Source organism: Stegostoma tigrinum, chromosome 8 (assembly GCF_030684315.1).
Source record: "Stegostoma tigrinum isolate sSteTig4 chromosome 8, sSteTig4.hap1, whole genome shotgun sequence".
In the NCBI taxonomy this organism is placed as follows: domain Eukaryota; kingdom Metazoa; phylum Chordata; class Chondrichthyes; order Orectolobiformes; family Stegostomatidae; genus Stegostoma; species Stegostoma tigrinum.
In genome coordinates this window covers 44,223,585-44,251,411 of record NC_081361.1, presented here as the reverse complement: position 1 = coordinate 44,251,411, position 27,827 = coordinate 44,223,585, and the positions used below count along the sequence as shown (strand labels likewise).

At 39.6% G+C, this 27,827-nt stretch overlaps 1 protein-coding gene across 5 annotated transcripts in view; it reads right to left on the bottom strand.

Moving 5' to 3' along the window:
- hmcn1 (hemicentin 1) overlaps positions 1 to 27,827 on the bottom strand; it is a 545,704-nt gene that overhangs the window by 328,629 nt on the left and 189,248 nt on the right. For all 5 annotated transcript variants that reach the window (XM_059647829.1, XM_059647834.1, XM_059647832.1 and 2 more), the window contains 5 exons: positions 25,381 to 25,522; positions 16,275 to 16,402; positions 12,104 to 12,217; positions 3,854 to 4,012; positions 2,503 to 2,697 (listed from right to left, as the gene is read on the bottom strand). In XM_059647829.1, the coding sequence (XP_059503812.1) occupies positions 2,503 to 2,697; positions 3,854 to 4,012; positions 12,104 to 12,217; positions 16,275 to 16,402; positions 25,381 to 25,522 (738 nt within the window). The remainder of the gene's footprint in view (positions 1 to 2,502; positions 2,698 to 3,853; positions 4,013 to 12,103; positions 12,218 to 16,274; positions 16,403 to 25,380; positions 25,523 to 27,827) is intronic.

Below are 27,827 nucleotides of genomic sequence, written 5' to 3'. Positions count from 1 at the left end.
CTGGGGCCAGAATATTAATTTAAACCAAGATTGCAATATCAGAAAAATCAGAGGACATTTAAGGAATTGAAAGGGAAACCTAAAAGCTTCTGAAGACAAAGTCTAAATGAAGAAGGTAGAAAAACTTGAAAGTTGTGATAAGATCAGGATATACTAAATTTAAAATAATTACTTCAGTAGGAAGATACTTTAAGGCCACAGGCAGAAGTTTATTTTTAAAATTGTGCAAGGTGATATGTGTTACGTTTTAATCTATAAAAAGAGAGGAAATATTCATTTGACCAATGAAGAATTGAAAAACTCCATCTAGGTAGCAGTCTAGTCATTAAAACTTTCATTTTCTCTCACTTAATTTGTCCAGAGAGAAAGCGTTGCTATTGAGCAGAAGCTTAAAAGAAGTTAAACTGCACAGCATTGCAATGGTACAGAATTTAAAAATTTATTAGAAAAATATAGTACTGTTATAATACAGTTGAAAGGCTTGCAGACAAAGAGAATATTGCAACTTTGCTATAATACATTGCCGTAAGTTTGAAGGAATTTTAAAACAGATAATTAGAAAAGCATCGATTTAATGCAAGAATGACGTGCCTTCAAGCTATCAACTATTATCTGTTGCAGGGGTTCTTGAGTGCAATGGTAATATTCCAACCTTTGCACTAGGAGGCCCACATTCAAGTCCAACCTGCTCCAAAGGTGAAATAACATCTCTGAACAGTTTGAATATTACAGAATTATCAAGTCTTTGAAGAAAATACAACTGCTATAAATTCAAAATAGTTTTAAGGTAATTTTAAAAAAATCACAAAGAAGGAATGTCAGAATTAATATTGTCATCATTGTTTAATGCCAAAGACATACCAAACAGAACACAAGATTGAACATCTTAGAGAAAACAGTTCTTAAGGCACAAAATGCTTCAACTCAAATATTTAACTGCATGCAAAACAAATAACTTATGCCAATATAATCAATGGGACTTCCAGCCTAATGCACAAGTTGAAGAGTTTTATACTTGAACACAGATGTACTGGCAGACCGGGAGTAAAGGTTTGTTTAAATAAAATGGAGATGAAGCCGGAACAATGTTCGCAGATTCAGGACATAGTTACAAAGAAATTACCTGGTCTAGAAATCTAAGATATGGCAAAGAAGACGAAATTTGTTTCAACAGAGCAACCATCAGTCATGATGGATTTCCACAAAATTAGAACTCCCCCAGGTAATGTTAAGAGCTTGTGTTTGCAGGGAAGAAAAATTCAGGAGAATTCCTTTGGACAATGTAATGGACTGACTACTAGGTCTAACAAAAATGATATCCTCTACAAAGGACATCATGAGATACAACATACTCCAGTGCAGAAATGATTTACTGAAGATAAAAATCATTCTTATGATTTCACACAGTTTTTGGTGAAAAAGGATGATTCCAGCATGATGTACAGACAGAGACAGACGTATCACCTCTGATAGTCTTTGTAATTATGCTGAACTAGTCAATGTAACTTGTATCTGTTATTATCGTGCAATGAATTACATTTTGTTCTATGAATGCCTCTCTTCATTAAGATGCAAGAGCAGTTTATCCTCAATCATTGTTAATTAGTTTGGCCCTTAGATTAAGCATAAAAAAGAGGATTTAGGGCTGTTGTAATGTAGTGGTAGTCTCCCTACCGTTTGACTAGGAGGCTGGATCCAAGATCCACCTGCTCCAGAGGTGTGTCATAACGTCTCTAAATAGGTTGATTAGAAAAATGTGTAGAACAGAGGACTGAATGTCAGCTTGGCTTATTTAAAATAGTAAAAAGGAGTATCGATGATAGCTCACTACTAAAGCACAAGTTAGGAATGGTTAATATCACACATGACAAAATACTTTCAAATATCATCTGCAGAGATGATATTTTAAAAGGCTAAAAGAAAATATTTTTACTAGCTAATGGTCTGAAAAAAATAATTTGATGTATTTTCATAAACAATCTGTTTTCTTGTTGACAAGGTCAAAATGCTGATAGTTGTAGAGCAATGAAAGACCTTTCAAACAAGATTTCAGTTCGGGCACAAATCAAGCTGTACCCAAGAGTTTAAGCAGTTCAGCTTTTCTAGGTTTACAAGGCCAACAAAATTCTGAGGTGTGGAAAATTCGTCAAATTCTCAAGGACTTTGACCGAGACAAAAAAGAGAGACAGACTTGCAGCCTCCCTTTTTGCAGCTGTAAGGCTATAATTTCTTTGGATCTGCCTTGGTTTGTGAAACAGAAATCAAAGATAGAAAGGGATTCTAGGGAGCCATTAACATAACAACACCATAGCCTCTTCAAAAATGAGGTTTTGTGATATTCCCACAACACCACAGTCTCTCCTTAATTTCACACAAAGCTCATTAGGTACAGTTACATACCCATTCAAGACTTCACTTATAGATAGTACTTCATTTATAAATTCAAACTTCAGAATATGAGGAATATTTAGAGAGGCGATGCAACAGTTTCAAGTGACTTACTGCGAAAGAAAAGGCTTCCTGTTCTCAACTGAGTCACCAGACTGACTCCAGTGTGCCTGGAAAAAAGTGACTCCCTGTCCAACCGTTGCCACCTGATTCGTGGTTTGGGGTAACCCTGTGCCTGGCAAGGCAGAGTCAGGTTTGAACCAATATCTGCTGAAATATCCATGGGGGATTGTGAGAAAACAGGAGAGGCTGTGGAAAAAGACGGTTGATCTTCATTAGGGTGGGTCTGTTGACACACAAAAGAATTAATAATAACTTGAAAAAGGAATTGCTAGTTTGTTGTATTCTCTCTCATTCCCACAAATGCACAGACTAGTCAGAGAGATAAATGTAACTTTTGATGGCACAAAATTATTTCAAATAAAATTGGCAATAATTTTCATCAATTCATATTGTGCTTGTGAAGAAATACTAGCGAGTCTCAAAATGTCTTTGCCAATGATGGCAGAAGATATGACATATGTTTGCAGTTTGATACACGACTGGTGATAAATATTCAATGTTCTGGTGAAGATGGGTGGTGTAATAGGAAGAATACATTTTGTTGTGTGAAATGATCTTTTCGAATTCTTTTGCCTTCTTTTGGAACTAGGAGCTCCTTTATTGTTTTGTTTACAGTGTTTGAAAATCTGGAGTGCAGTTATACACTTTAGCTGTTAACCTGGCCTTTTGTTTAAATATTACCATGCAAAAGAGGCAATTCCTATATAAACCAGACAGATTTCAATTCAGAAATGAGCCTTTCTGCCCTCTCTAGCTCTAATAATTTCAAAGCCGCTTTTCTAAAATATGAATATAAAATGCTTACTATCCTTCATACAGTCAATCTTTATCTATCAATTGCACTGCACACTTTTTTCATGTAAATATCTAATAATCTTTCATTTCAAGGTGTAAATCAACTTTTAAAACTTGTGTTTTCAGAATCTAATTGATTCGTGGAGTTATTTTCTTCCAGAAGTTAACCTATCCAAAAGTTAAACAGTGAATTAAAACAAAATTGGACAGTATCATCAAAAGTTGTTCAACTTTTGTGGAAACATACTTGTGGTGAAATATTCCTTGGAAGTTTGGAATTTTTGTAAAGTTTCAGGATTTCTGCATTCATTGCACCGACAGAATTGTACATACTAGTTTAAACACCTCAATGGAGCATTTTGCAAGCAAGCTATGGGCAAGTGAATTTTGGGAAATAGATAGCAACAGAACAGTTTAGGAGAATAATCTTTGAAAATTAAAATCAACACTAATGAAAGTAAAACTCAGGAGGAAACAAAATTATAAAGCTGGAGGCAGCGCTGAAACTTCAATTAAAGCAAACAATGAATTTGTTTTAGGAACTTACAACCAACATCCAATGTGACCTGACCAGATGCTCTTCCTACATCATTCATGGCCACACATGTATAATCTCCTGCATCCAGATCCTGGGTTCCCTGAATCTTCAGAATGCCTTGACGACTATCAATGCTCAGAAAATCAGAAGGTCTCAGCTCAAGGTCACCTGAAGTATAAGAAATGTAAACAAATAAATATATTAACAGGCAACGAATTATTACACATGTGTTGCAACTTCTGTTGGACAGTGATGCAATTGTACAATTAGCATTTTGGTATATACAAGCTGGACAACAGCGGAAGCATCTTATCTCAAGGAACAATCATACTCCATCTTTCGTGCAGTGACCACGCGTTCCACTAGTTATACTGGCACTGAGGTTATTGTAAATTTGGCAGCATGATAGTCCTTCTTATGCTTAGACTCATGAAACCTGAACACTTGCACTATAACATTTGCTTTCGTCAGATCTCTGTGGATAAATGATTACAACATTTGGGGTCTTAATATTTGGCCAACATTTGTCTACTTTCCTCAAGTAAGTCTGTCAAAATTGTCCCTATTTGCAGAAGACATATATTTGTCTTATTTTTCACAAGACTATTCAAGAATATTTCAAAATGCTTAATGAATCATAATAAAAATCTTCACAGTTATCAAAATGAAAAGAGATAATAAAGATATTAATGACAGCAAATTTATGTTTTACAAACCAATATATTTCAATCACAAAAATTGTAATTTTATGACAATGAAATCATGACTTATATTTGTTTAAGCTGTTGTCAGTAGTTTTAACGCTGGGAGCAGATCTAATCCGCAGAGTATGTTTTTCAGTCAAGCTGTTCCTGGGTGGTTTTATTGACGACACATACTTGTAAAGAATCAGACAGACAATGCAGCGGTACACTAAAGCATTAACCTAATGCATGATAAAAATTATTGCAAATGATGGGAATCTGAAATAAAAACAGGTGCTGGAACAAATCCAGCAGCTCTGGCAGCATTGCAATTAGAAGCAGGAGATTGATTGGTTTTGAATCAAATCTGATTCTTCTTTGGGACCTACTGCAGGATCACACTTTGGAGGCAAACTTAGACCAATATTTTCCAAGACAATATAAATCATTTGGTGGAATCTTCCCAGCCCCTAAATGGAGCAAGTGATGGCCAGTCAGTAGGAAAATCATGGCAAGATCAGAAAAATGAGACTCTCAATATCGTGAGAGTTCCAAATTTCCACTCAACGCTTTAATAGCAAGTTGAGGATCTCACCAAAAGAGTGACAAGGGACCCATTTCCATGCATTAACATTGCATCATTACCTCATTTCACCTCACTTATACGCAGTTGGTTGTTTTACTAGGCAGTGGAGAGAAGATGACAACAATTCCCAGACATGGAAGTCTGAGCAGCTACCAGATGTCTCCAGCAAGCCGTGTGCTCCTCCAGACCTTCAGCTTTTGAGATGCAAATCCCAAAAAAGGTCATGGCAGTGGGGAGCACTTTTGCTGCTGGCTTATATGGTAAAATTCAGCACAGTGTTTTTAAGGTGACTTGACATGGCATTGAGCTGATGGATTGTCAGTAGTTCAATCACCCATTAGCCACGCCTGATATCTGGTTTCTAAAAGTATAGCAAAACCCCATTCGCCTGGTCACTCATCTAGAGTGATGCTGGAAGTAGCTAAGACATAAAAGGGGCAGTGCTTACAAGTGGGGCATATGGACAGAAGTCAAAAGGTTTTAATAAAGATTTGGATGAATCTTAAGTTTTTTGGCAAAATACCTTTGTCAAGCTTCAGTGAACGTTTCTCTCAGAGAGGCCTTGTGAGTTTTCTTACCGTATCTTAGCAAGCTTGCCTCATCAACGAGCTATCCCAACTCCACGGCACCCCTCCAGACCAAGTTGAGCCCCAGTCCATCAATCACCATTCCCAGAAGAACTCTGCTCACCAGGAATCCTACAAAGCCCAGCATCCCTGGTGGCCCTGCCACTGTGTGCCTGGACTGGCATTCCAAAGTTGCTTAGCTCAGTGGAAGACAGTCATTCCAAAGATGTCAGAAAAAGGGGAATTTCTCAGTGATATTCTGCCAGGGATCTGGTCCAGAGAGAACCTTCCTCTTCCCGGAGGAGGCCACGTCTCAAGAACCCAGCGTGCCGGCCCAAGGTGGCCAGCTGGGTCAGTGTTGTTTCTCTCGTCTAGAGGATTAGCTAATCGGTGGTTAATGACCTCTTCTGTTCTGCCAGGCGAAATGCTACACTTTTCTCTCTGAAATAACTGGTGGAGAGCTGGACAAACACCAGCAGGCCAAGCAGCATCAGAGGAGCAGAAAAACTGACATTTCGGGCCTAGACCCTTCTTCAGAAAATGCTGACCCTTCTGAAGAAGGATCTAGGCCCGAAATGTCAGCTTTCCTGCTCCTCCGATGCTGCTTGACCTGCTGTGTTCATCCAGCTCTACACCTTGTTATCTCAGATTCTCCAGCATCTGCAGTTCCTACTATCTCTGAAATACTTTTCTCTCTGCTTCTTTGCACTTACTCTCTCTGCTACTGCACTCACCTCCAACCAAGGCTCGTGCTGTGATTCTCACAACTGCAAGCAGCTTCTTCTCCTATTCGCTCTCATTCCCCCAACCCTCTAACACCACCAGCCCTGCATAGCCTTTGTGCTGCCACACACTCCACTTGAACACCTCAAAATCCTTTGACCACCTACATCAAGACTAACTGCTGTGTCAGAGACATTCACTGAATCCCTTTCCTGCACCCAGTGCTGAAAAAAAAATCCATAATACTGTAGAAATATCTAGTATGGTAGAGGGGAACCTGACATTAGGGTCCTCCCTTTCTGCAGGAAGAGAATCTTGGCCCTCACAGGAGAAAATTGGGACCACTCCTGCAGGGAAGCCTAAAGATCCAGGTCCTATCAACCGACTAAGTACCACTCTACATGACACTGCAAGTTTCACACTGATCCCACTGTTAGTATCATTTATTTTACAACACTTCTAAACACTGGAGATGACATCTCTCTAATACCTTGCAGGTGTCAGTGGAATAGTAACAGACCTAGTGGACAGAAGGGCTATTCCACCAGAAAGGATCTCCTCAACCTCTGAAGGAAGAGGGCTCCAAGGCCTTAGAGAGCAAACACTGGCAAGGCTGCCTCTTGAACTCTCTACCAACTCAGAAATTAACACATCAGTGGGAACTTACATGTAAAGCATTTGGAAAAACAATCTGATGAGCACCTCATTGCAATAGTTTCATACCTGGCCAAGGAAGAAAGACCCCAGGCCACTGGCATTCATAGAACTGCTGGAGACCAAGCACTTAGTCATCCACAGGGAAAAGAAGACCCAGTGGTGTCAACAACTCTAAGACATAATTGCCTTCATAGTCCAGGAACTGAGGGATTGCATCTATGCTATGGTATCCTAGCTGCCTTATGCATGTGATTATTTGACTGCCTCCATGGAAATAGAACTGCCATTATGAGCCAGGTCTAGGACTCTTTAAAGGGTCTTACATCAGTGGGTTGTGCAACCCCCTTCTCACAGGTTGGAACTTATCTCACCTACTCAAGGTATTGTCTCAGCCATTTTCTTTCCTATCCCAACACAATTTCAATTTGCAACTTGATGGAAGGTGATAGCAAGCACTTCTTGGGCAATGGTTTCCAGCTCCCAGCTGTCAGTAAGCCCTCTGCCATTCATAGCCCCTTCCTATAAGGCCTTCCCATGAAGCTCCAGGGTCTGCGCTCCCAGGTCCCTATCCAATCCATCTATGTAAGCTGAGCACTGTATTCCCTCTCAAATATGGCTACAATTGTTCATAATTCTCATCTACCCTGACCTCACCCCACAGATAGAAAACTAAGTATGAGTGGAGTAAGTTATGTCGATAAGGTGTTTAACAAGCTATACTCCCCCTTAACAGCCACTTACCATTGCCTAGCAAGAAATTTGCCTCACTGCTTGACAAATGCATAAAAGATACAGTGTGTTGCTCTCAACTTGAGAGGTCTTCCTAGACATCTTGCATGATTCTACCACATTCATCACCATTGCCCAAGTTGTTCAGGCCCCTATAAGACTTCCCTATTGCTCTGAAACTGTTCCCACCCAACAATATTTGTGATATAACGAGAGCTGTCCTTATGTATTCTACCTCCATTTTTTGTTCTGACTGAGAAATTTGGTAATAAGTTTCCACGTGAAATAACTTGGCTGAATTTTTCTGAATATTTCTGTATCTTTGTTCATTCAGTTAACTACAGTGACAAGTGTTTTATGATACTGAACCACACAGGAGGTTGATCAAAATGATAGAAAAATACAGAACAAATGGGTAGATGTTTAAATGTTACTGGTAACTAGTTGCATAAAAGAACCACTGCATCAGGGGAAGCAACTGGTTTCTGGAGTCCTCCAGGGAACATAGCTGAGACCGTTGCAGTCTGTCATTTTTGGCTGTGAGTACAGGGTTTTGCTGAAGACACCAAAGTAGGGAGAATTGCAAACAGCAAAAGAGAAGGCTTTTGAGTTCTGAGGAAGGGTCACCGGACCCAAAACGTTAACTCTGTTTTCTCCTCCACAGATGCTGCCAGGCCTGCTGAGCTTTTCCAGCAACTTTGTTTTTGTTCCTGATTTACAGCTTCCACAGTTCTTTTGGTTTTTAAAAAAGAAGGCTTGTCGTGTGCTGAAAAATAGCAAATGGAATTTAATATTGGTAAGTATAATGTGATGGGGCTAGGAAAGATTATTTACTATTGGATCAGTAACCAGTCTGTTGAATACAGCACATGAAATTAAGAATAGAAAGATAGGAGGAAGGGTCGCCGGACCCAAAACATTAACTCTGTGTTTTCCTTCACAGATGCTGTCAGATCTGCTGAGCTTTTCCAGCAACTTTGTTGTTGTTCCTGATTTACAGCATCAGCAGTTCTTTCAGATTCTATTTGAATTAAGAATAGCTATATGGCAGCATTAAATAAAGCAAAAAGGGATTAGGTTGCATAGCAAATTAAATACAAATCAGAAAATATGATCCTAGATCTACATATAATTTTGTAAGATTATGTGCAGCGCAGTCCCCATGACCTGAACTTTAGGGACCCCAGCGTATCTGAAGGCAAACAAGAGCTGGCAAAATAAAATATATAGCCAATTATTGGTCATTTCAGGGCGTCATTCCACCTCAGCTATTATTTTACCCATGGCGGTCAAGGCCTACTCCAAGCAGGTAACTTGACAGCTTTCACTGCATCAGCTGCTGTTAAGTAAGTAGGAGAAACCTTTGAAGCCCATGAGAGGTTGAAGATTGTATTTAACATCTTTAAGGGTATTTACTGAGAAAATCTGAGGTGGCACACTGGCTTGCACTGCTGCCTCACTGCGCTAGGGACCCAGGTTCGATTCTACCATTCAGCATCTGTGTGGAGTTTGCACATTCCTCCTGTGCCTGTGTGGGTTTCCTCCAGGTGCTCCAGTTTCCTCCCACAATCCAAAGATATGCACGTTAGGTGGATTGGCCATGCTAAATTGTCTACTGTGTTCAGGGAGGTGCAAGTCAGATGCGTCAGTTATGTGAAATACAGGAATAGGGTTAGGGGATGGGTCTGGGTGGGATGGTCTTCAGAAGATCAGTGTGGACTTGTTGGGCTGAATGGCCCGTTTCCACACTGTGGGGATTCTAATCACTAAAGCACCCAAATGGAGTGAAGGAAGGACATTGACTGATTCTCAGAAAACAACTGGCAAATGGACTGATCAGATGCAATGCTAAAAGTTGAGTTTACTACTGTATGACTTACTATTACTTTAGGTATTTGATGAGAAAATCAAATAATGGATGTTGTTTGTAACTACATGGTCCGGTTTTGAACTGTGCTGCCAGACAAATAGGCCAGAATAATCTGTTCTAGTCCTGTATTTGCCTGAATTCCTATGTAATAGCCCCTAATGTAGCATTATAAAATCCAAACTCCAGATTCAACGATGAACTAAAATATAACTTGGACCTTCTGTTGCTGTTGCATCTCTGCAATGTAAAATATTCAAAACTAGTTTGCACAAACATGCTTTTATTTTCAATCCATTCAAGCTTTAAAGTTGATATACAAATCAGATCATGTTTGAAGCACACAATTTCCACAATTAGATTTTAAGTGCGTCTTAAGCAGCTGTTTTCTCTCAATTTTCTTAATCACCCTCCCATCTTGGCACTGCACAGACACTCTTTCCTCTTTGTACTTATATATCCAGCTGAGGTTTATGTTTTTTACAAATCTAGTTTGGTAGGAATGCTAGATAGAATTGAAAGTAGGATCGTAAACATGTCGATTATAAAATCCACATTCCAGATAGTTTATAACATAAATAACAAAAATTCCACAAATTGCACATATCCTGTTACCAACAGTGCTATCCGTCCTTCTTAAAAAGAACTCATCTTCATAAAAGTGTAACAGTTCTTATTAGTTCTGATGAAAGGTTATCAACCTGAAAAATGAGATCTGTTTCTCTCCGTAGATTTTGCTCGACATGCTGCGAGTTTGCAGTATTTTCTAGTTTTATTCCAATTTCCAGTGTCCGCACTATCTTTGATTTTGTGATAGATCTTAAGCTTTTAAGTAAATAATAACTTGCAGATGTTTAAGTATTTAAATAAGATCTATCATCAATCAACTTCTCATATTGATGAAGAGGATTTTGAAAGCAGGATCAGGAACATGCCCACCAGATAAATTCTGGGCCAACCCCACACCTGAACTGCCTTGTGCTTGCTTCGCTTTGTAAATGTAAATGCCCTAATTAGAAAAAATGTGAGATCAACACCCAGTGACACAGTGTCGACAGGAGCTGCTTGTACAGCAGGCAAGTTGGGAGCTGCTGCAATTTTGCCTAGGAAAAGCAGGAGCTTATGACAACTAGGAGGATAAAGATCATATAAAAATTGCCATGATGCCAAGTCAAAGTATAGCGTTTGACCTGGCAGTGGTTGGCCCTTAAAATTTCACAATAAGCAAAGATATAAACAAACTTCCTGTTGCCTTGTAGCAACCCTGACAGCAGTTTGTCTTTGAGAGATAATGGGAACTGCAGATGCTGGAGAATCCAAGATAACAAAGTGTGAAGCTGGATGAACACAGCAGGCCAAGCAGCATCTCAGGAGCACAAAAGCTGATGTTTCGGGCCCAGACCCTTCAAGTTCTGATGAAGGGTCTAGGCCCGAAACGTCAGCTTTTGTGCTCCTGAGATGCTGCTTGGCCTGCTGTGTTCATCCAGCTTCACAATTTATTAGCTGTTTGTCTTTGTCCAGAGAAAAGATTCAATCCATTCTACTTCAAACAGACAACTTCACTATCTCTAATTGAAAGCAAGGTTTCCTGTTCCCATCAACTACATGATCTTCAGAAAATTGCAAGATGTAAGGTATTAGATGAACGAAGAAGATATCAAATCTCAGCTAATCACCCTCAATTTAATTAATTATTTTGGAGGGTCTCACCTGGACTAACTGACCAAATACCACATGGAAACAAATCAGTGAAGGGAGAAAAGGATATTGTACAAGGGCCCTCTTGTGGCTCTGCAGTCGTGTCCCTATCTCTGGACTAAGAGACCCAATTTCAAGTTCTATCTACTCCAGAGGTGTGTAATAACATCTCTGAACAGGTTGATTAGAAAAATATGTTAATTAAAAAAAAAGAATATTGTGCAATTTGTGCCAGTTCTAACAGACTTTAAGGGGGAATCCAATTAGTACTCTGCTAAAATAGTTGGTGGTAACAAAGATGGATGGGTTTACGAAACCTTGACCTCACAGGTGTCCAAGATAAGCAAATAGAAAAGGGAAAAGGAAGATTATTTTACAGAGTTAAAAACAAGTGAAAAGCAAGTTTTCAAGTATACTCAGAATATTGCATACAATGACAATTGTTTATGGTAGGACTGATCCAACGGATTAATACTGTACAGGGTGCTTTATATATCACTAAGTATCTACTAAACTGAACCAAGTATAAACAGAGATGATGCAAACCATGCATAACTGACAGTGCTTGAAAGCCCTCTTCAAAATTCCCAATATTCTCATTTACAGATAGATAATCAATTATTACGTGCTATTTTTCAATTACAATAAATTTGTATCGACAGTGCAAACAGCTTTTAAGGACACACTTCGAACTAGCTTCACCAAAGCACAGAATTACTTAGCACATTACAATTCAGTTACTCCTCTCACCTTTGAACCACTTGACCTCTGGCTGTGGAATACCAGTGGTTTTGCATTCCAGAAGTGAAGTGTCACCAAGGCCAATTAGGATTTCCTTTCGGACAACAGTGACCTTTGGAGCCTCTGAGGAGAAGAAAAATGACAAATTACGATGCCTACATGAACACTTTTCTGAAGATAAAATGAAAATCATCCCCTTTTCAACGTCTATCATACTGTTTTTAAGAGACATAAATCCATACTCACTCTTGACCCAAATCATATACCATGGAGATGCCGGTGTTGGACTGGGATGGACAAGATCAGAAGTCACATGACAATACGTTATAATCTGACAGTTTTATTTGAAATCACAAGATTTCAGAGGGCTGCCCCTCGTCAGCTGAAGTTCTTGTTCTTCACTGAAAACTTCACCTGACGAAGGGGCTATGTTCTGGAAGCTTGTGATTTCAAATAAAGCTGTTGGACTATAAGCTGCTGTCATGTGATTTCTGACCTTGAATAATCTAACACAAGAACAAAATCATAAGCCATCTCTGGTATTCCATTAGCAATTTTATTTGACTCTCAGCCCGAGTGACAGTTCAGATTAACAAGTTATTTTTAACTTATGTTATGAAGGAGTGGTTAAAGGACAAAACCCCTCTGATAATTAAACCAAAACACCAACTCCAATCTATAACGGTAGGAGTAGAGATTCCCTTCTAATAAGTAAACCCGAAACAGACAGGGAAGGTTGCCTTGCTCCTCATCATCTGTTAAAAACATTAAATGAAAGGAATCCCTGAGACTCACTTTGTAAGTAACAAGTACCAATTTAATTATTTAACCTTAAAACAGAATTACTAACAAACTGAACAATTCCGCCTTTACTACTAACTACTCCTTAAATGAATTACACTCTACTGGTATGCAGTTCCAATAAACACAGGTCTCACTTATATAAATCCAAGAAATAAGAAAACAATGAATTAAAACTTGGTCTCTCGAAGTTCACACAGAATGTGTCTTCTGAAATGTTCCAACTTTTCCACTGTCTCTCCAGCTGTTCTTCTGATGATCATACTGTCAGCGATGTTTTCACTGTAATTTCTTCTGTGAGGACTCTTAGCTAGAAGTGCCATGGTGTTGTTCTCCTTTATCAATTTTTAACAACAAATTCTAGCTTCATGCCTTCCAATTCATGATTACTGTACACAAGTTTGTAACATAAAAATAGACTCATAACTTTAAAATCTGAAATAAGAAACAAACTTGCAGAATTGAATGTTCCGCAAAATAGGGTTCGATACATTTGGTACCTTGAGAATAAAAGTCAAAAAGAAATCAATACAATCTTTTTGTTAAAAAGCCATGATACTGGAAACGTGAGTGACAGGGAAGCACAGTAATTCAGTGCACTGCTGCCCCGCAGTGCCAAGAACCCGGGTCTGATTCCACCCTCGGGTAACTCAGTGCCAAGAACCTAGGTCTTACTCCACCCTCAGGTACCTGCTGTGTGGAGTTTATACATTATCCCTGTATCTGTGTAGGTTTCCTCCGAGTGCTCCAACCTTCTCGAAGATTTGTAGGCTCGGCAGATGGCCATGCTAAATTGCCTATAGTCTCCAAGAATGTGTAGGTCAGCTAGATTAGCCTGGCAAATGCAGGGTTACCGGAATAGGATGGACCTCAGTGGGAAGCTCTTTGGAGGGTTGGTGTGGACACAGTGAGCCAAATGGCCTGCTTACATGCGTGAAGATCTATGATTCAATGATCCAGTGGGTGGTTTTCCTGCTACCTACTTGCATGCTACAATCTAATTGAAATGTTATGAAGAACAAGGAGATGATGGGTGGCTCTCCCACTCTTCAGGCTATTGCTGCCACTAAGTGCCCAATTAATTGTCCTTAAACAGTCATCCTGCTGCCATCAATATTTTATCCATGGCAGAGGAACATCTACATTATGTAGGAACCTTTGGCAACTTTAGCTGTGTGGGGAGTTACATAATTTGGTGGCGGGGTATCTCACTTGCAGGTCATCTCACTTGCAGACCCTCTGGGTTAATTACAGGCAACCAACTCCAATGTCATTCCCTCTTTTAGCCCTTCTTCCTGGTCTTGTGAAATGGCCCCCACGCCCCGTTGTAACAATATAAGCTTCACAATTTCAATAACTTCAAGGATTGAAAGGGTCAACAAAAATAAACAGTTACACACAAAGACTACACGCAATAACTCTCTGTTACAAATGTTTCTTGAGATGAAAGGGCAAGGAGAGGCTATTATAAAAGAATTAAAAGCAAGATGTGAATTAACCATCCCTTGGAAGGAGTTGAAACAGCATTAACAGGCTGTTTCGTGGGAGAAAGGATACAACACTCCTTGATATTCTGCTGCCTTGTGAAAATGGGTAATTAAGATAGTCTGCAAAAAGAATGTCCTGAAATTAAAGGGTCAATTGCAGAAAAGCTGTGTTTTAAACAAACAGCCAACCCTGAATACAAGGAAGAAATGGGAAGTTATTTCTGATGGCAAGCTACTGACTTAATAGTGTGGAGCTGGAGGAACACGCCAGGTCAAGCAGGACTTGAAGGGTGCAAAACCTGAACTGTCAACTTTCCTGCTCCTCTGATGCTGCCTGACCTGTTGTGTTCCTCCAGCTCCACACTGTATTGACTCTGACTCCAGCGTCTGCAGTTCATTCTATCTCCAAGCTACAGACTTGAGTTCTCCAGAACAGTACTCAATGTTGAGGATGAAAGAATCTACTGAATCATCAACAATGGTCACACCACAAACACGGAAGACAGAAAATTTTATAAGAATCCAACACCAGAACAATTCAGTGGCAGAACTGTGAAAAACAACACTACACAAGGATCAAACCTTAAACACTTGAGACAGACACAGTTGGTTAGAATCCTGGCCAAGTTCCACCATTAACTCGGTAATACCTAAGTTGAGTAGTAAGGCTTATTGTGACTACTCGAGCGGTCTTGTTTTGGTTGCTACATGTGATAAAGTTTAAATTATTTCAATTCTTGTTTGTCTGTCAGATTTCTGCATAAGTAGCCAAATTAAAGGTAACTAGTGACGACTTACCCACAACACCCTCCACTTATACCGTCTTGCCAAGACACCCAAACCTGGACTTACATGGGATCCTCAGTATGTTGGAACTGCCCATAGAGTTAATCCAGTAACTCTCCAGGACCTTTGCCCAAAAGTGAGGTAGCAGTCTCGCCGTAAGGCAATTAACACTCAATTACACTGAAATAGCGCAAGATTTTACATTTTAATTATGTACATGTAAATAAAAAGAATAACCGCCAATTTTGCTAGGCAGTAAATATTTCCTGGTAAATGATTAATTTACCAAGTATCAAGTACCACTATTATACAGCACCAAACATCACTATTATAACTTATGGCACATCCATGCTTTATAGGACACACCCGAACTCCTTATCAACCTATCTTCTCAAACTCTACATCAAACTAACCAGTGTTCAACATGTATGCATTAGAGTTTGCATCATAATTTATTATACAAGAGGAGAAGAAATTGCCACTTTTCACTGTTTGTGGAGGCACATTGAGGATTTGTCTAAGAGGTAATAGTTCAGATGTCTATACAAATAAATATAACCTTCCAGGATGAAAATTGCAACAATAATGGAACATCAAGTGGCATGATTTGCAATATTAACTCAACATTTACACTGTCCACTGATGTTGAAATTTACAAATCTGGTTTTAGCACAATGTGTTCAGTAGTTCAATGATGAATTAAGGATCTTGTTCTTAGTGCAACAGAATGGCTTAGCAGATCTGCAATATGGAATTTATTTTTAACTCCCACATTGTTTCTCGAATAAGAAACAGTAATGCAGATTTGTAATTGTGCTAATGATGACATACGCCTCTGTATTTCATTATGTGGTACAACTGCAGTCTTCAATTGCTCAACAGGTTGCAACACATTCTCATCTATGACAATGATAAATGTTGCATTCCCACTGGGAAGCCACCTTCAGCAGAAACTTAGATTTGAATTGGATTCACAGCTCTGTCGAACTAAGTTTTTGAACCATTTTCTGCTAAAGTAGGACTACTTTGGGAGCGTGGGATCAGAGAAGTTACTTTTTAAGATCTTTACACTCTACACACAGAAATACAAAGACTTTTACACAAACCTATATAGGTGAGAATAGATGCTTCTCTGTCTGTCCCTGCAGGGTTACTGGCCAGGCAGGTATATACTCCAGAATCCTTCTGGGAAGCATGTCTAATAATTAGACTTCCGCCTTTACTTAGCATATGCCTTTAAAACACAAAGTACAGTGAGACACCTTAGATGCATATTTTTTGGGTTACAACATGTTTTACTGTTGAACGTTATAAACTTTAAAATATAAACCAACTACAAATAACTGAATTATTATTTCACAAACAAGCGAACAGACCAATATATCCTTTCTTAATTCTGTTTTCACCTTCTGATGGGACCAACAAAAGCTCTGATATGGTTCAATTGGTGTTGTGTCCCTATCATCTGGTTCAAGCAGCCTTATTTGTCTATATCTTACTTATTAAACATCAGTGGCTCGATCACTTTGGGATTGAGGGGCTTTGACACAACTTCATTACAATTGATAGTTTCTGTTACTATCTGATAATTTCATTCACATATGTGCTTTTCCACATGGTGACAAATCATAAGTAGCATCGCTAGCTCATTTCCCCCATTAAGCCCTCAAGGAGACTGTTTAGTTGATGAACCATTGTTTCTGCCATAAATAGAACTACTTACCTCATTACAGACTAAAAATGAACTTGGCATTTCTCTGGTCTGTGTGGTTTAGTATAAAATTGAGTGGATGTTATTCACTAATTGAATATGGCAAAAATTGGATTTGATCAGATGAAACTGCTGAAACTAAGGCAACGCAACAAATAAGATCCATGCTCCTATTAACTTTTATATTTTAATTGTAAATACTGACAGATCTAGGCTTCGTGTTTTAAGATTTATTATCTAACAGCCTGTATCCATAACATTCATACAAGGAAGGCCACTAAGTGAGAAATATAACACAAGTCCAAAGAAGTTGCCTGGATATTGAGGGTCAAATTCTTATATTATCGTTTCTGATAGCAAAACTATTATTATTCAGTCTTTTTGGCTTCCATAATTATTCATTAGATATTTTTACACCAAAAATTCAGTTTTCACATGGGCCGTTTCTCGTCACATGGATTAAGTTGTTTTTAAACATGCAGAAATAAATACAAACAACATTTAGATAGGTTCCCTTAATTTGCAATGTTTAAATTTTTTGTTGCCACAGCAATAGTTCTTCAAATATCAAATATTAATTCCTCCTCCCTCCTTAAACAGTTTCTCAGGCAGAGCCATCCTGTCTGATGTACAATTAAGTTTGTGCTCTATATCCAGCCATTGTCAGGAGTCCCTTAATTTGTTTTTTTTTTCTTCCACCCCTTTCTTGCATTTCTCAAACTCAAAGCAACAGTCTGTCCACATTTCCCAGTGGCTAGCTCAAAAGCAGACTGTACAAGCGAAATCGCGATAGTTCTTTCTTGATCTTTTTCAGTTCTCTTCACACTGCATTAGATAAAATTTACTAAGAGGAGGACCAACAAGTGCAACTGACAGATCAAGCGTGCAATATTTAGTATGATAATCTCTGGATTATTGTTAACAAACAATCGTAAAAATGCCTCCAGTGCAAATATATTACACTTATTGTCAGAACGTCAGTAAATCAAAAAAAAACTAAGCTCAAATTCTTAAAAGTTTGCACTTTAAGAATGAACAACCTGTTAGATCTATCAATTAAACTGTGAAATGGCAGGTGGCATACAGTAATAATGATACGTTTGGAAATCAGAAATACAGTATGAATCCAGTAATGTCGATCTTCAGGCTTATATGAAAAGAATGAAATAGCAAGGGCAGGAGTTTCATTGTCTTGATTGTTTTTTACAATTTTTTTGGTAGGTCTTGACACTTCTGACAGTTCCCCTTGACCATTCCAATGTGCCTCACAGTTTCAGTGAGTTCATGTGCTTTTATAACATACATTTAAAGCAACCTTTAACAGTCTCAAAGGACACGATACCTTTCCCAAGGGCACCTGTGATCCTTCCCAAATGGGTAACTAGGTTGTCCAATTAAATACACCAAGTTCAGACACGCTTTTATAAGACCTATAATTCTATACATTATCTAAGCCTGCTTGATAACTAGCAACAAAAAGCAAAGTATATTAATAATTGAGAATCCAAACTACAGAGAATTTGATAGTACATCCATCCTCAAGTTAAATGGTACTGCAATCCCTGACGTCAACCAATAGAGGCTGCTACAGCATACAGTGAACAACAAAAGCTTTTGGTCGGAGTGATTCAGGCACCACAAATGTTAAACTATGTTTCCTCTCAGCTTGCCAGAATACATTCATTAATAACTGCTTCACTTTCCATTTTCTACTCCTTGTATCAAGATACAGTGGTTCTGCAGATACCAGCTGAACTCTTAAGCTCTCCTAAGGGTCCATTCTTTACAGTTAATTACAGATATTGAGAGTTGGCTGCCTTTTAGATCTAAATATGTTGTTGTTTTCTTCCTAACATCCACATAGACTTTCCAGAAGCAGTTGCTTAATTCAACCAGGTGCATGAATGTTGATAGATTTTTATTTCCTCCCTCTCAAGTCCAACAAGCATGAGCATGAATTGTAGCACATTAAGTGTCCAGCTGAGACTTGTTGAATTTTCAGGAACAGAACGTGGGATATTGTTGTCTTTATGGTTTATTTCCATTTACAGCATCTAACTTAGTAAGTGGGCCATGGGGAGACATAACAGTGGTTTATGAAATTGTGATTTCATTTCAAAACATTTAGAAAAGATATGTATTTACCTAAGATAATAAAGTGTGGTGCTGGATGAACACAGCAGGCCAAGCAGCATCTCAGGAGCACAAAAGCTGACGCTTCGGGCCTAGACCCTTTATCAGAGGGAAGGGTCTAGGCCCGAAACGTCAGCTTTTGTGCTCCTGAGATGCTGCTTGGCCTGCTGTGTTCATCCAGCCTCACACTTTATTATCTTGGATTCTCCAGCATCTGCAGTTCCCATTATCTCTATGTATTTACCTTCTGTGTTATAAACTAAATTTTGATGGATGGAATATAATATGGGAATATGTGAAGTTATGAAGTTTGGAATGTAGAATGGAGGAGCTGAATATTATTTAAATAGAGTACAAAAATGGGGAAGGCTTGTTGAAAGTATCCAAGGCAGTAGGCAATCTACGTGTTGATACAATGAACATTGTTGGTGGCCTTGTCTAAAGAAACATATATTGACATTGACAGCAGACCAATGAAGGTTCACCATTTTGATCCTGGACATGGAGGGATTTTCTTACGAGGGGATGTTGATTAGGTTTAGTTTGAATCCACTGGAATTTATATGAATGAAAGGAAGGCTTATTGAAACATATGGGATTTTGAGGTTGAGTGACAGGGTAGATGTGGAGAGGTAGTTTTCCCCTTTGTAAAACAGCCTAAGACCAGAGGGCATAATCTAAGAGTGAGAAGAGCAGGATGTCTTTCTCTCAGTGGGTACTGCATCTGTGGCATTCTTCATTGCAGAAGGCTCTCGAGTTGGGTCATTAAGTGCATTCAAAGCTGAGATAGACAAATGTTAACAATAAGAGAATCATGCATTATGGGATAAGACAGGAAAGTAGAGTTAAGGATTCTCAGATTAGCCATGACCACCTTGAATGGTGCAGCAGACTTGCTGGGCTGAATGGCCTATTTCTACTTCTACATCTTACGGTCACTTTGGAAAGTTTTGTATTCAAATAAATTGCCTGGAAAAACACTCTTCACTCATCTTAGCTGCCAATGATTGGAGCAGTCTTACTGATATCCCATCAGATCTAGGGAGCAAATCTGCTGGTCAGACCTGTCAGTGTGATAACATGAATAAGAGATGTCAACACAGACTAACCATTCTAAAAGTTTAGCAGCCAAGATTAATGAATCAAGAGATAGGCATACGTTAATATACACAAACATAATTAGTTAAAATCTGGGATTCATTTCAGAATAAATACTTACCACTTTGTTAACAAATGACATATGTGAAGCTGAAGACAACTATAACAAGATCAACATGTTTTGAAACTGATCTTGGTAGACCACCAGAGAATTTCTACTGGGGTACTAAAACTCAAACCACAGACTGACCTTAGCTGAATGCATGCTGCAACAATTCTAGTTAATCAGCAATGCTCACCTCTTGTAAGGCTCCCTATCAAATGCACATCTGTCAGAACTATTAAAATATATAGCCACAACTCATTGTTCATCCAACACCTTCCCCGCTTTCCACTGGCACAGCTCCCAGATCTGACTCATCAAATAACCATTTATTTTGTGTCAATTCAGCCAGTTAATCTGGTGAAGAGGTATAAGGCATCTGGTCCCAAATTTTATCATCTGATCCACACCTTCATTTTCCAGCAGGAATCATAAGAGATAAGACCACAAGCAAAATATTCTTGCTGTACTATTTCAATTTCAGTACAGTTACAGTGCAAGATGCTGCCATTTGACCAATTATGCCAGCACTAGTTCTATCACCTCGTGCAAATTTCCTGCCTTTTCCCCATATTCCTGCACTAAACCACATCTCAATAGGTACCTCAACTGAGATTGGGCATCTTGTCATGACACAGAAATAGGAGCAGAAATAGGCCCTTGAGCGACTCAAGCATGTCCCACCATTCAATAAGATCAAGGATGATCTGCCACAGCTGTGATATTTCCAAAACCTATCTATCAACCTTTTAAATACACTGTGATCTAGCCTTGAAATGCTCTGGCCGAGAGAATTCCACACATTCACTACCCTCTGGGAGAAAACATTTCTTCATATCTCGGTTTTAAGTGAGTATCCCCTTATTCTGTAATTATGCCTCCTTTTCAAATATTCCTGCACTAGTGGAAACATCTTAAGACCATAAGACAAAGGAGTGGAAATAAGGCCATTCAGCACATCGAGTCCACTCCGCCATTTAATCATGGCCGATGGACATTTCCACTCCACTTACCCGCACTCTCCCCGTAGCCCTTAATTCCTTGCAAGATCAAGAATTTATCAATCTCTGCCTTGCAGACATTTAACATCTCGGCCTTCACTGTGCTCCGCGGCAATTAATTCCACAGGACCACCACTCTCTGGCTGAAGAAATGTCTCCTCATTTCTGTTCTAAATTGACCCACTCTATTTCTAAGGCTGTGCCCACAGGTCCTAGTCTCCCTGCCTAATTGAAACAACTTCCCAGCGTCTACCCTTTCTAAGCCATGCATTATCTTGTAAGTTTCTATTAGATCTCCCCTCAACCTTCTAAACTCCAATGAATACAATCCCAGGATCTTCAGCCGTTCATCGTATGTTAGGCCTACCATTCCAGAGATCATCCGTGTGAATCTCCACTGGTCACACTCCAGTGCCAGTATATCCTTCCTGAGGTGTGGGGCCCAAAATTGGACACAGTATTCTAAATAGGGCCTAACTAGAGCTTTATAAAGTCTCAGAAGCACACAGCTGCTTTTATATTCCAACCCTCTTGAGATAAATGACAACATTACATTCGCTTTCGTAATCACGGACTCAATCTGCAAGTTAACCTTTAGCGAATCCTGGACTAGCACTCCCAGATCCCTTTGTACTTTGGCTTTATGAATTTTCTCACCATTTAGAAAATAGTCCATCCCTGTACTCTTTTTTCCAAAGTGCAAGACCCTGCATTTGCTCACATTAAATTTCATCAACTATTTCCTGGACCACCTTCCTAAACTGTCCAAATCTTCCTGCAGAGATAATGTGAACTGCAGGTGCTAGAGAATCTGAGATAACAAAGTGTGGAGCTGGATGAACACAGCAGGCCAAGCAGCATCTCTGCAGCCTCCCCACCTCCTCAGTACCACCTGTCTGTCCATCTAACTTTGTACCATTGGCAAACTTCGCCAGAATGCCCCCAGTCCCTTCATTAATACATAAAGTTAACAGCTGCGGCCCCAACACTGAACCTTGTGGGACACCACTCATCACTGGTTACCATTCCGAAAAAGAGCCTTTTATCCCAACTCTCTGCCTTTTGTCAGACAGCCAATCCTCCATCCATGCCAGTAGCTCACCTCGAACACCATGGGCCCTCACCTTACTCAGCAGCCTCCTGTGAGGCACCTTATCAAAGGCCTTTTGGAAGTCTAGATAGATAACATCTACTGGGTTTCCCTGCTCTAACCTACTTGTTACCTCTTCAAAGAATTCTAACAGGTTTGTCTGGCATAACCTCCCCTTACTAAATCCATGCTGACTTGTTCTAATCCAACCCTGCACTTCCAAGAATTTAGAAATCTTATCCTTAACGATGGATTCTAGAATTTTACCAACAACCAAGGTTAGGCTAATCGGCCTATAATTTTCCATCTTTTGTCTTGATCCTTTCTTGAACAATGGGGTTACAGCAGTGATTTTCCAATCATCTGGGACTTTCCCAGGTTCCAGTGACTTTTGAAAGATCACAACCAACGCCTCCGCTATTTCCTCAGCCACCTCCCTCAGAACTCTAGGGTGTAGCCCATTGGGGCCAGGAGATTTATCAATTTTTAGACCGTTTAGCTTTTCTAGCACTTTCTCTTTTGTAATGCCTACCATACTCAACTCTGCCCCTTGACTCTCCTTAATTGTTGGGATATTACTCATGTCTTCCCCTGTGAAGACTGACACAAAGTACTTATTAAATTCTACAGCTATTTCCTTATCTCCCATGTTTAGCCTTCCAGCATCAGTTTGGAATGGCCCAATGTCTACTTTTGCCTCTCGTTTGTTTCTTATGTATTGAAAGAAACTTTTACTATCATTTCTAATATTACGAGCTAGCCTACCTTCATATTTGATCCTCTCCTTCCTTATTGCTCTGTTATCCTCTGGTTGTTTTTGTAGCCTTCCCAATCTTCTGATTTCCCAGTGCTCTTGGCCACTTTATGGGCTGTCTCTTTCTCTTTGATAAATTTCCTGACTTCCTTTGTCAGCCATGGCTGTCTAATCCCACCCTGGGTAATCTTTCTTTTCTTTGGGATGAACCTCCGTACTGTGTCCTCAATTACCCCCAGAAACTCCTGCCATTGTTGCTTTACTGTCTTCCCCGCTAGGTTCTGCTTCCAGTCGATTTTCGTCAGTTCCTCTCTCATGCCCCTATAATTACCTTTATTTAACTGTAACACCATTAAGTCCGATTTTGTCTCCTCTCTTTCAAACTGCAGACTGAACTCTACCATATTATGATCGCTGCCTCCTAAGTGTTCCCTTACTTTACGATCTTTTAAAAGTCTAGCTCATTACATAGCAATAAGTCCAGAATAGCTTCCTCCCTTGTGGGCTCCATCACAAGCTGTCCCAAAAAGCCATCCTGTAAGCATTCCATGAATTCCCTGTCTTTGGATCCACCGGCAACATTATTCACCCAGTCCACCTGTATATTGAAGTCTCCCATGATCACCGTGACCTTGCCTTTCTGACATGCCCGATCTTTTTCTTGGTGCATCTTGCTCCCCGGTCCTGATCACTGTTAGGAGGTCTGTACATAACTCCCATTATAGTTTTTTTGACTTTGTGGTTCCTCAACTCCACCCACACAGATTCCACATCATCAGATCCTATGTCATTCAGCGCCATAGATTTAATTTCATTCTTAACTAACAAGGCAACCCCACCCCCTCTGCCCACCTCCCTGTTTTTTCAATAAGTTGTGAATCCTTGGATGTTTAACTGCCAGTCCTGAAGCCCCTGCAACCATTCTCTGTGATGCCTACCGCATCATAATCATTCAAGATGATTTCTGCTGTTTATTCAGCTACTTTGTTACGAATACTACGAGCATTTAGGTAAAGTGTCTTAACGCTAACTTTCTTATCATTATTTGAGATATCGGAAATCATAAGATGCCCTAAGTTATCCTTCATTTTTGCTGCATTCCTAGTCTGCCTTGAGCTTATACTCACCTGCACACATGCTATCCTGCTGCTTATCTTTCCATTTAACTCTATACTCCTTGTCACTTTCGCTTTTCCTTCCCCCCAACTCAGAAGTTTAAAGTCATAAACCACCCTATTTATCCTTTTCACTAGAACACTGGTTCCAGATTGGTTCAGGTGGAGACTGTCTCAACGGTACAGATCCCGCCACCCCCCCCCCCCACCTCCCGGTTCCAAAACTGATGCCAATGCCCCAGGAAATGGAATCCGTCTTTCTCACACCAATCCCTTAGCCACGTGTTTACTTCCCTAACTTTCTTATCTCTATGCCAATTGGCACGTGGCTCGGGCAGTAATCCAGAGATTATGACCTTTGAGGATCTGTACTTCAATTTCCTTCCCAGTGCTTGATAATCCCGAAACAGGTCCTCTGCCCGATCTTTGCCTATGCTGTTAGTCCCAAAGTGGACCACAATATTTGGATCCTCCCCCTCCCGGTCTGATATCCTTTCAAGCCGGTCAGAGATGTCCTGCAGCCTGGCACCGGGCAGGCAACACACCATGCGGGACTCCCGATCCGGCTTACATAGGATACTATCTCTCCCGCTAACTATAGAATGCCCTATAACAACTACCTGTCTTTTTACTCCACCCTCTTGAATGGCCTTCTGCACCGTGGTGCCACGGTCAGCTGGCTCACCCTGTCCACAGCTCTTTCCCTCATCCATACAGGGAGCAAGAATCTCATACCTGTTGGACTTTAGAAAGGAGAAACTTCAAGCAAGCTAGGCCTACACTGCTAACAGACTGTATTCATCTTTTATAAGTATATTTTAAATATACCCACTTTTAATCATTGTTTCTGTATTGATAACTTTTAACAAAAATCAATTACTCGAACACTTTCCAACAGTAGTTTCACAATCTTAAATAATCTTTAGATTTAAATATAAATATAATTATTTTTAAATAATCAGACTAAAAGCTTTGCTGCTGGATATTTTTGAATTGAAAACAAACTAAAATATGACTTGTATAAATTTGCAGCTCATAGACCACTCTGCAGACACATTTGATGCAATCATGACAATGAGATCTGGATGAGCAGCACACTTACCGGCTGAACCACCTGAGCTGGCTCATAGTTTATTTCAAAAATTGATTCAAGGCAGAACAAAATCTTGAACTATTATAAAATAAAATATGCAACAACAGTCTATACCTGCTTGCTCCCATTATGAACATATCATTGTGAGTCCAGACTACCTGTGGCTGGGGGTAGCCGGTGACGGAGCAGCTAATTCGCACCTCTTTTCTTTCAGTGAAGGTCTGGTTCTTGGGGTACACAGTGACTTTTGGAGGCTCTGTTTTAAAGCACAATATTACCAGTCAAATAAAAAGAACTGATTGATCAAATCAAGCAGAAGTAGATAGTTCAAACAAGATAGATCAATTCTCAGGAAAGTAGCCAAAAATAAACACAGGCATTAGTTTTTCTATTAAAATAAAAGTGATTGTATCGATTAGTTGAGTTCACATTCTCTGGATTATTAGTTTAGACAGTTGGATTATGAATCCAGAACAGAATCACCACACTCTCATATCCTACAAATATTGGATTACAAATTCAACTCCTCAAAAAATATTTCAATGTGGATAAGAATCTCATTCCTGATTGATATTGTGGGTGAGTTGATTCAATTAACAAATAGGCAACATAATGGGTCCTTCTGATAGTGTGAAATTCAAAGCTTCTGAGGCATGTGATAAAGAAAATGGTACCAGTCAGCATGCCAGCTGTCAGGCTCCATCTGACCCTTTGACATTTCCCCCATTGGTGAGATTTTAGGTTGACAGCAGGACTACCAGCCCAGGACAACAAACTGAGCTAATCAAAAGCCAGTTGAGTCCATTGTCAGAAACTGATTGGAATTTTCCAAGATAACAAGTGTGGAGCAGGATGAACAACAGCAGGCCAAGCAGCATCTCAGGAGCACAAAAGCTGATGTTTCGGGCCTGGACCCTTCATCTCTCTGATGAAGGGTCAAGGCCCGAAACGTCAGCTTTTGTGCTCCTGAGATGCTGCTTGGCCTGCTGTGTTCATCCAGCTCCACACTTGTTATCTTGAAAAGTGTACTTTAAATGTGACAGGTCCATTGAATTGCAAGATAAGCAGGGAAGTTCAAACCAGACCCTTTTTCACAGCAGCAATTACTGCATCCTAAGAGTTAAACATTCAACATCACAGGCATCTTTAACACATCATGTGAAAGGATAAGTACATGAACAGAAGTAAGAAGTTAAGGCTCCAGGTGGGCAAAATGCTTGTGGCATCTGGGAAGAGTAGTGGGGATATTGGATTTGGGGGAATGTTTCCTTTTGTAGAAGTATATGAGACAACTAACATGTCAGCTAAATGCCAAAGTTGTTGAGCATAGCATGAAATGAAACAAGAATGCCCTCCTGGAAGTGAAAAGGCAGAAATTTTATTCTTTTTTGTGTCTTCCTTCTCATCTTCTAGAGAGATATTTGCACATACATTATCCTGAGGATCAGGGGCAAAAACCACAGTCAAATTAATCACCTTCAGTCTAACAATAGTTCTATTTTCACAATTACCACTTGGGACTCAGCAGAGCATGCTAAATTTATTATTTACTCTGTGATGTTCCTGTCTGGTTCCTGCTTTGAATGAGTACAAGTTTTTGCTGGTAATTCAAGTTGGCTAACAATACCGAGCAATTAGATTAATTTCAATTATTACATGTCAAGTAATAATTTTCAGGCATATTATCTGGTATTCATACATTTTGTATCTTTCACTTAAATGATAAATGATAAACTTTAATTCAAGTCAGAATATTGATATCAGAAGAATTACAGAAACAACTAACTCTTGGAATCTTTAATGGCCAATATTTGTAGTTACAAATTATCTTGCACACATTTAAATTAGTAAATTAAAATTAAATCTTCAACAAACCTTACACATTTACATTTTCAGCTTGCCTTCAACTGCAAGAACGTTTCAAATGCTGATGTTATTAGTAAAGGATCCATCCAAAATTTGACAGTACATCTGGAGGTAAATCATTATTTGGGAAACATAAAAACATTAATCAGGTTTTTGTGGAGTCATGACTATTCTGGGAATTTCCAGAATAGCAAGTGGGATCTAGATAGAGATGTCTTGCGCTTTTTTCTCCATTCATGGAATGTCAGTTTTGCACATTAGGTCAATGTTTTACTGCCCGTCCCTCATTGTTCTCGAGAAGAACTGATGCAATCCATAGGGAGAGATACAACCACAATGCTGTAGGCTAGCATGAGTCAGCATGTATGGCATGGGGAATAGGTGTGACAAGTGACGACTAGAAGGCCTCTTATGTTTAAGAAAGTAACTGGGGAAAACAGCCAGAGAATCAAAGCAGGCCTTCAAACAGCTCACCTCGGTATTTGCCGCACACTTTGGACAGTTCAAGGGGAGTATGGCCAAACTCCATGCTGCACATACGCACTCCTTCCCCAACCCCCCAACCCTCCCATTTTATTCCTCCTTTGTTGGGGAATCTGCAGTGAAAGGCCAGTGGAAGCTAAGTTGCTGTTACTCGAGACCTCCCCATCCTTCCATACAAAAGACAGAAGGACAGGGAAAGAGGTTTTTCAAAT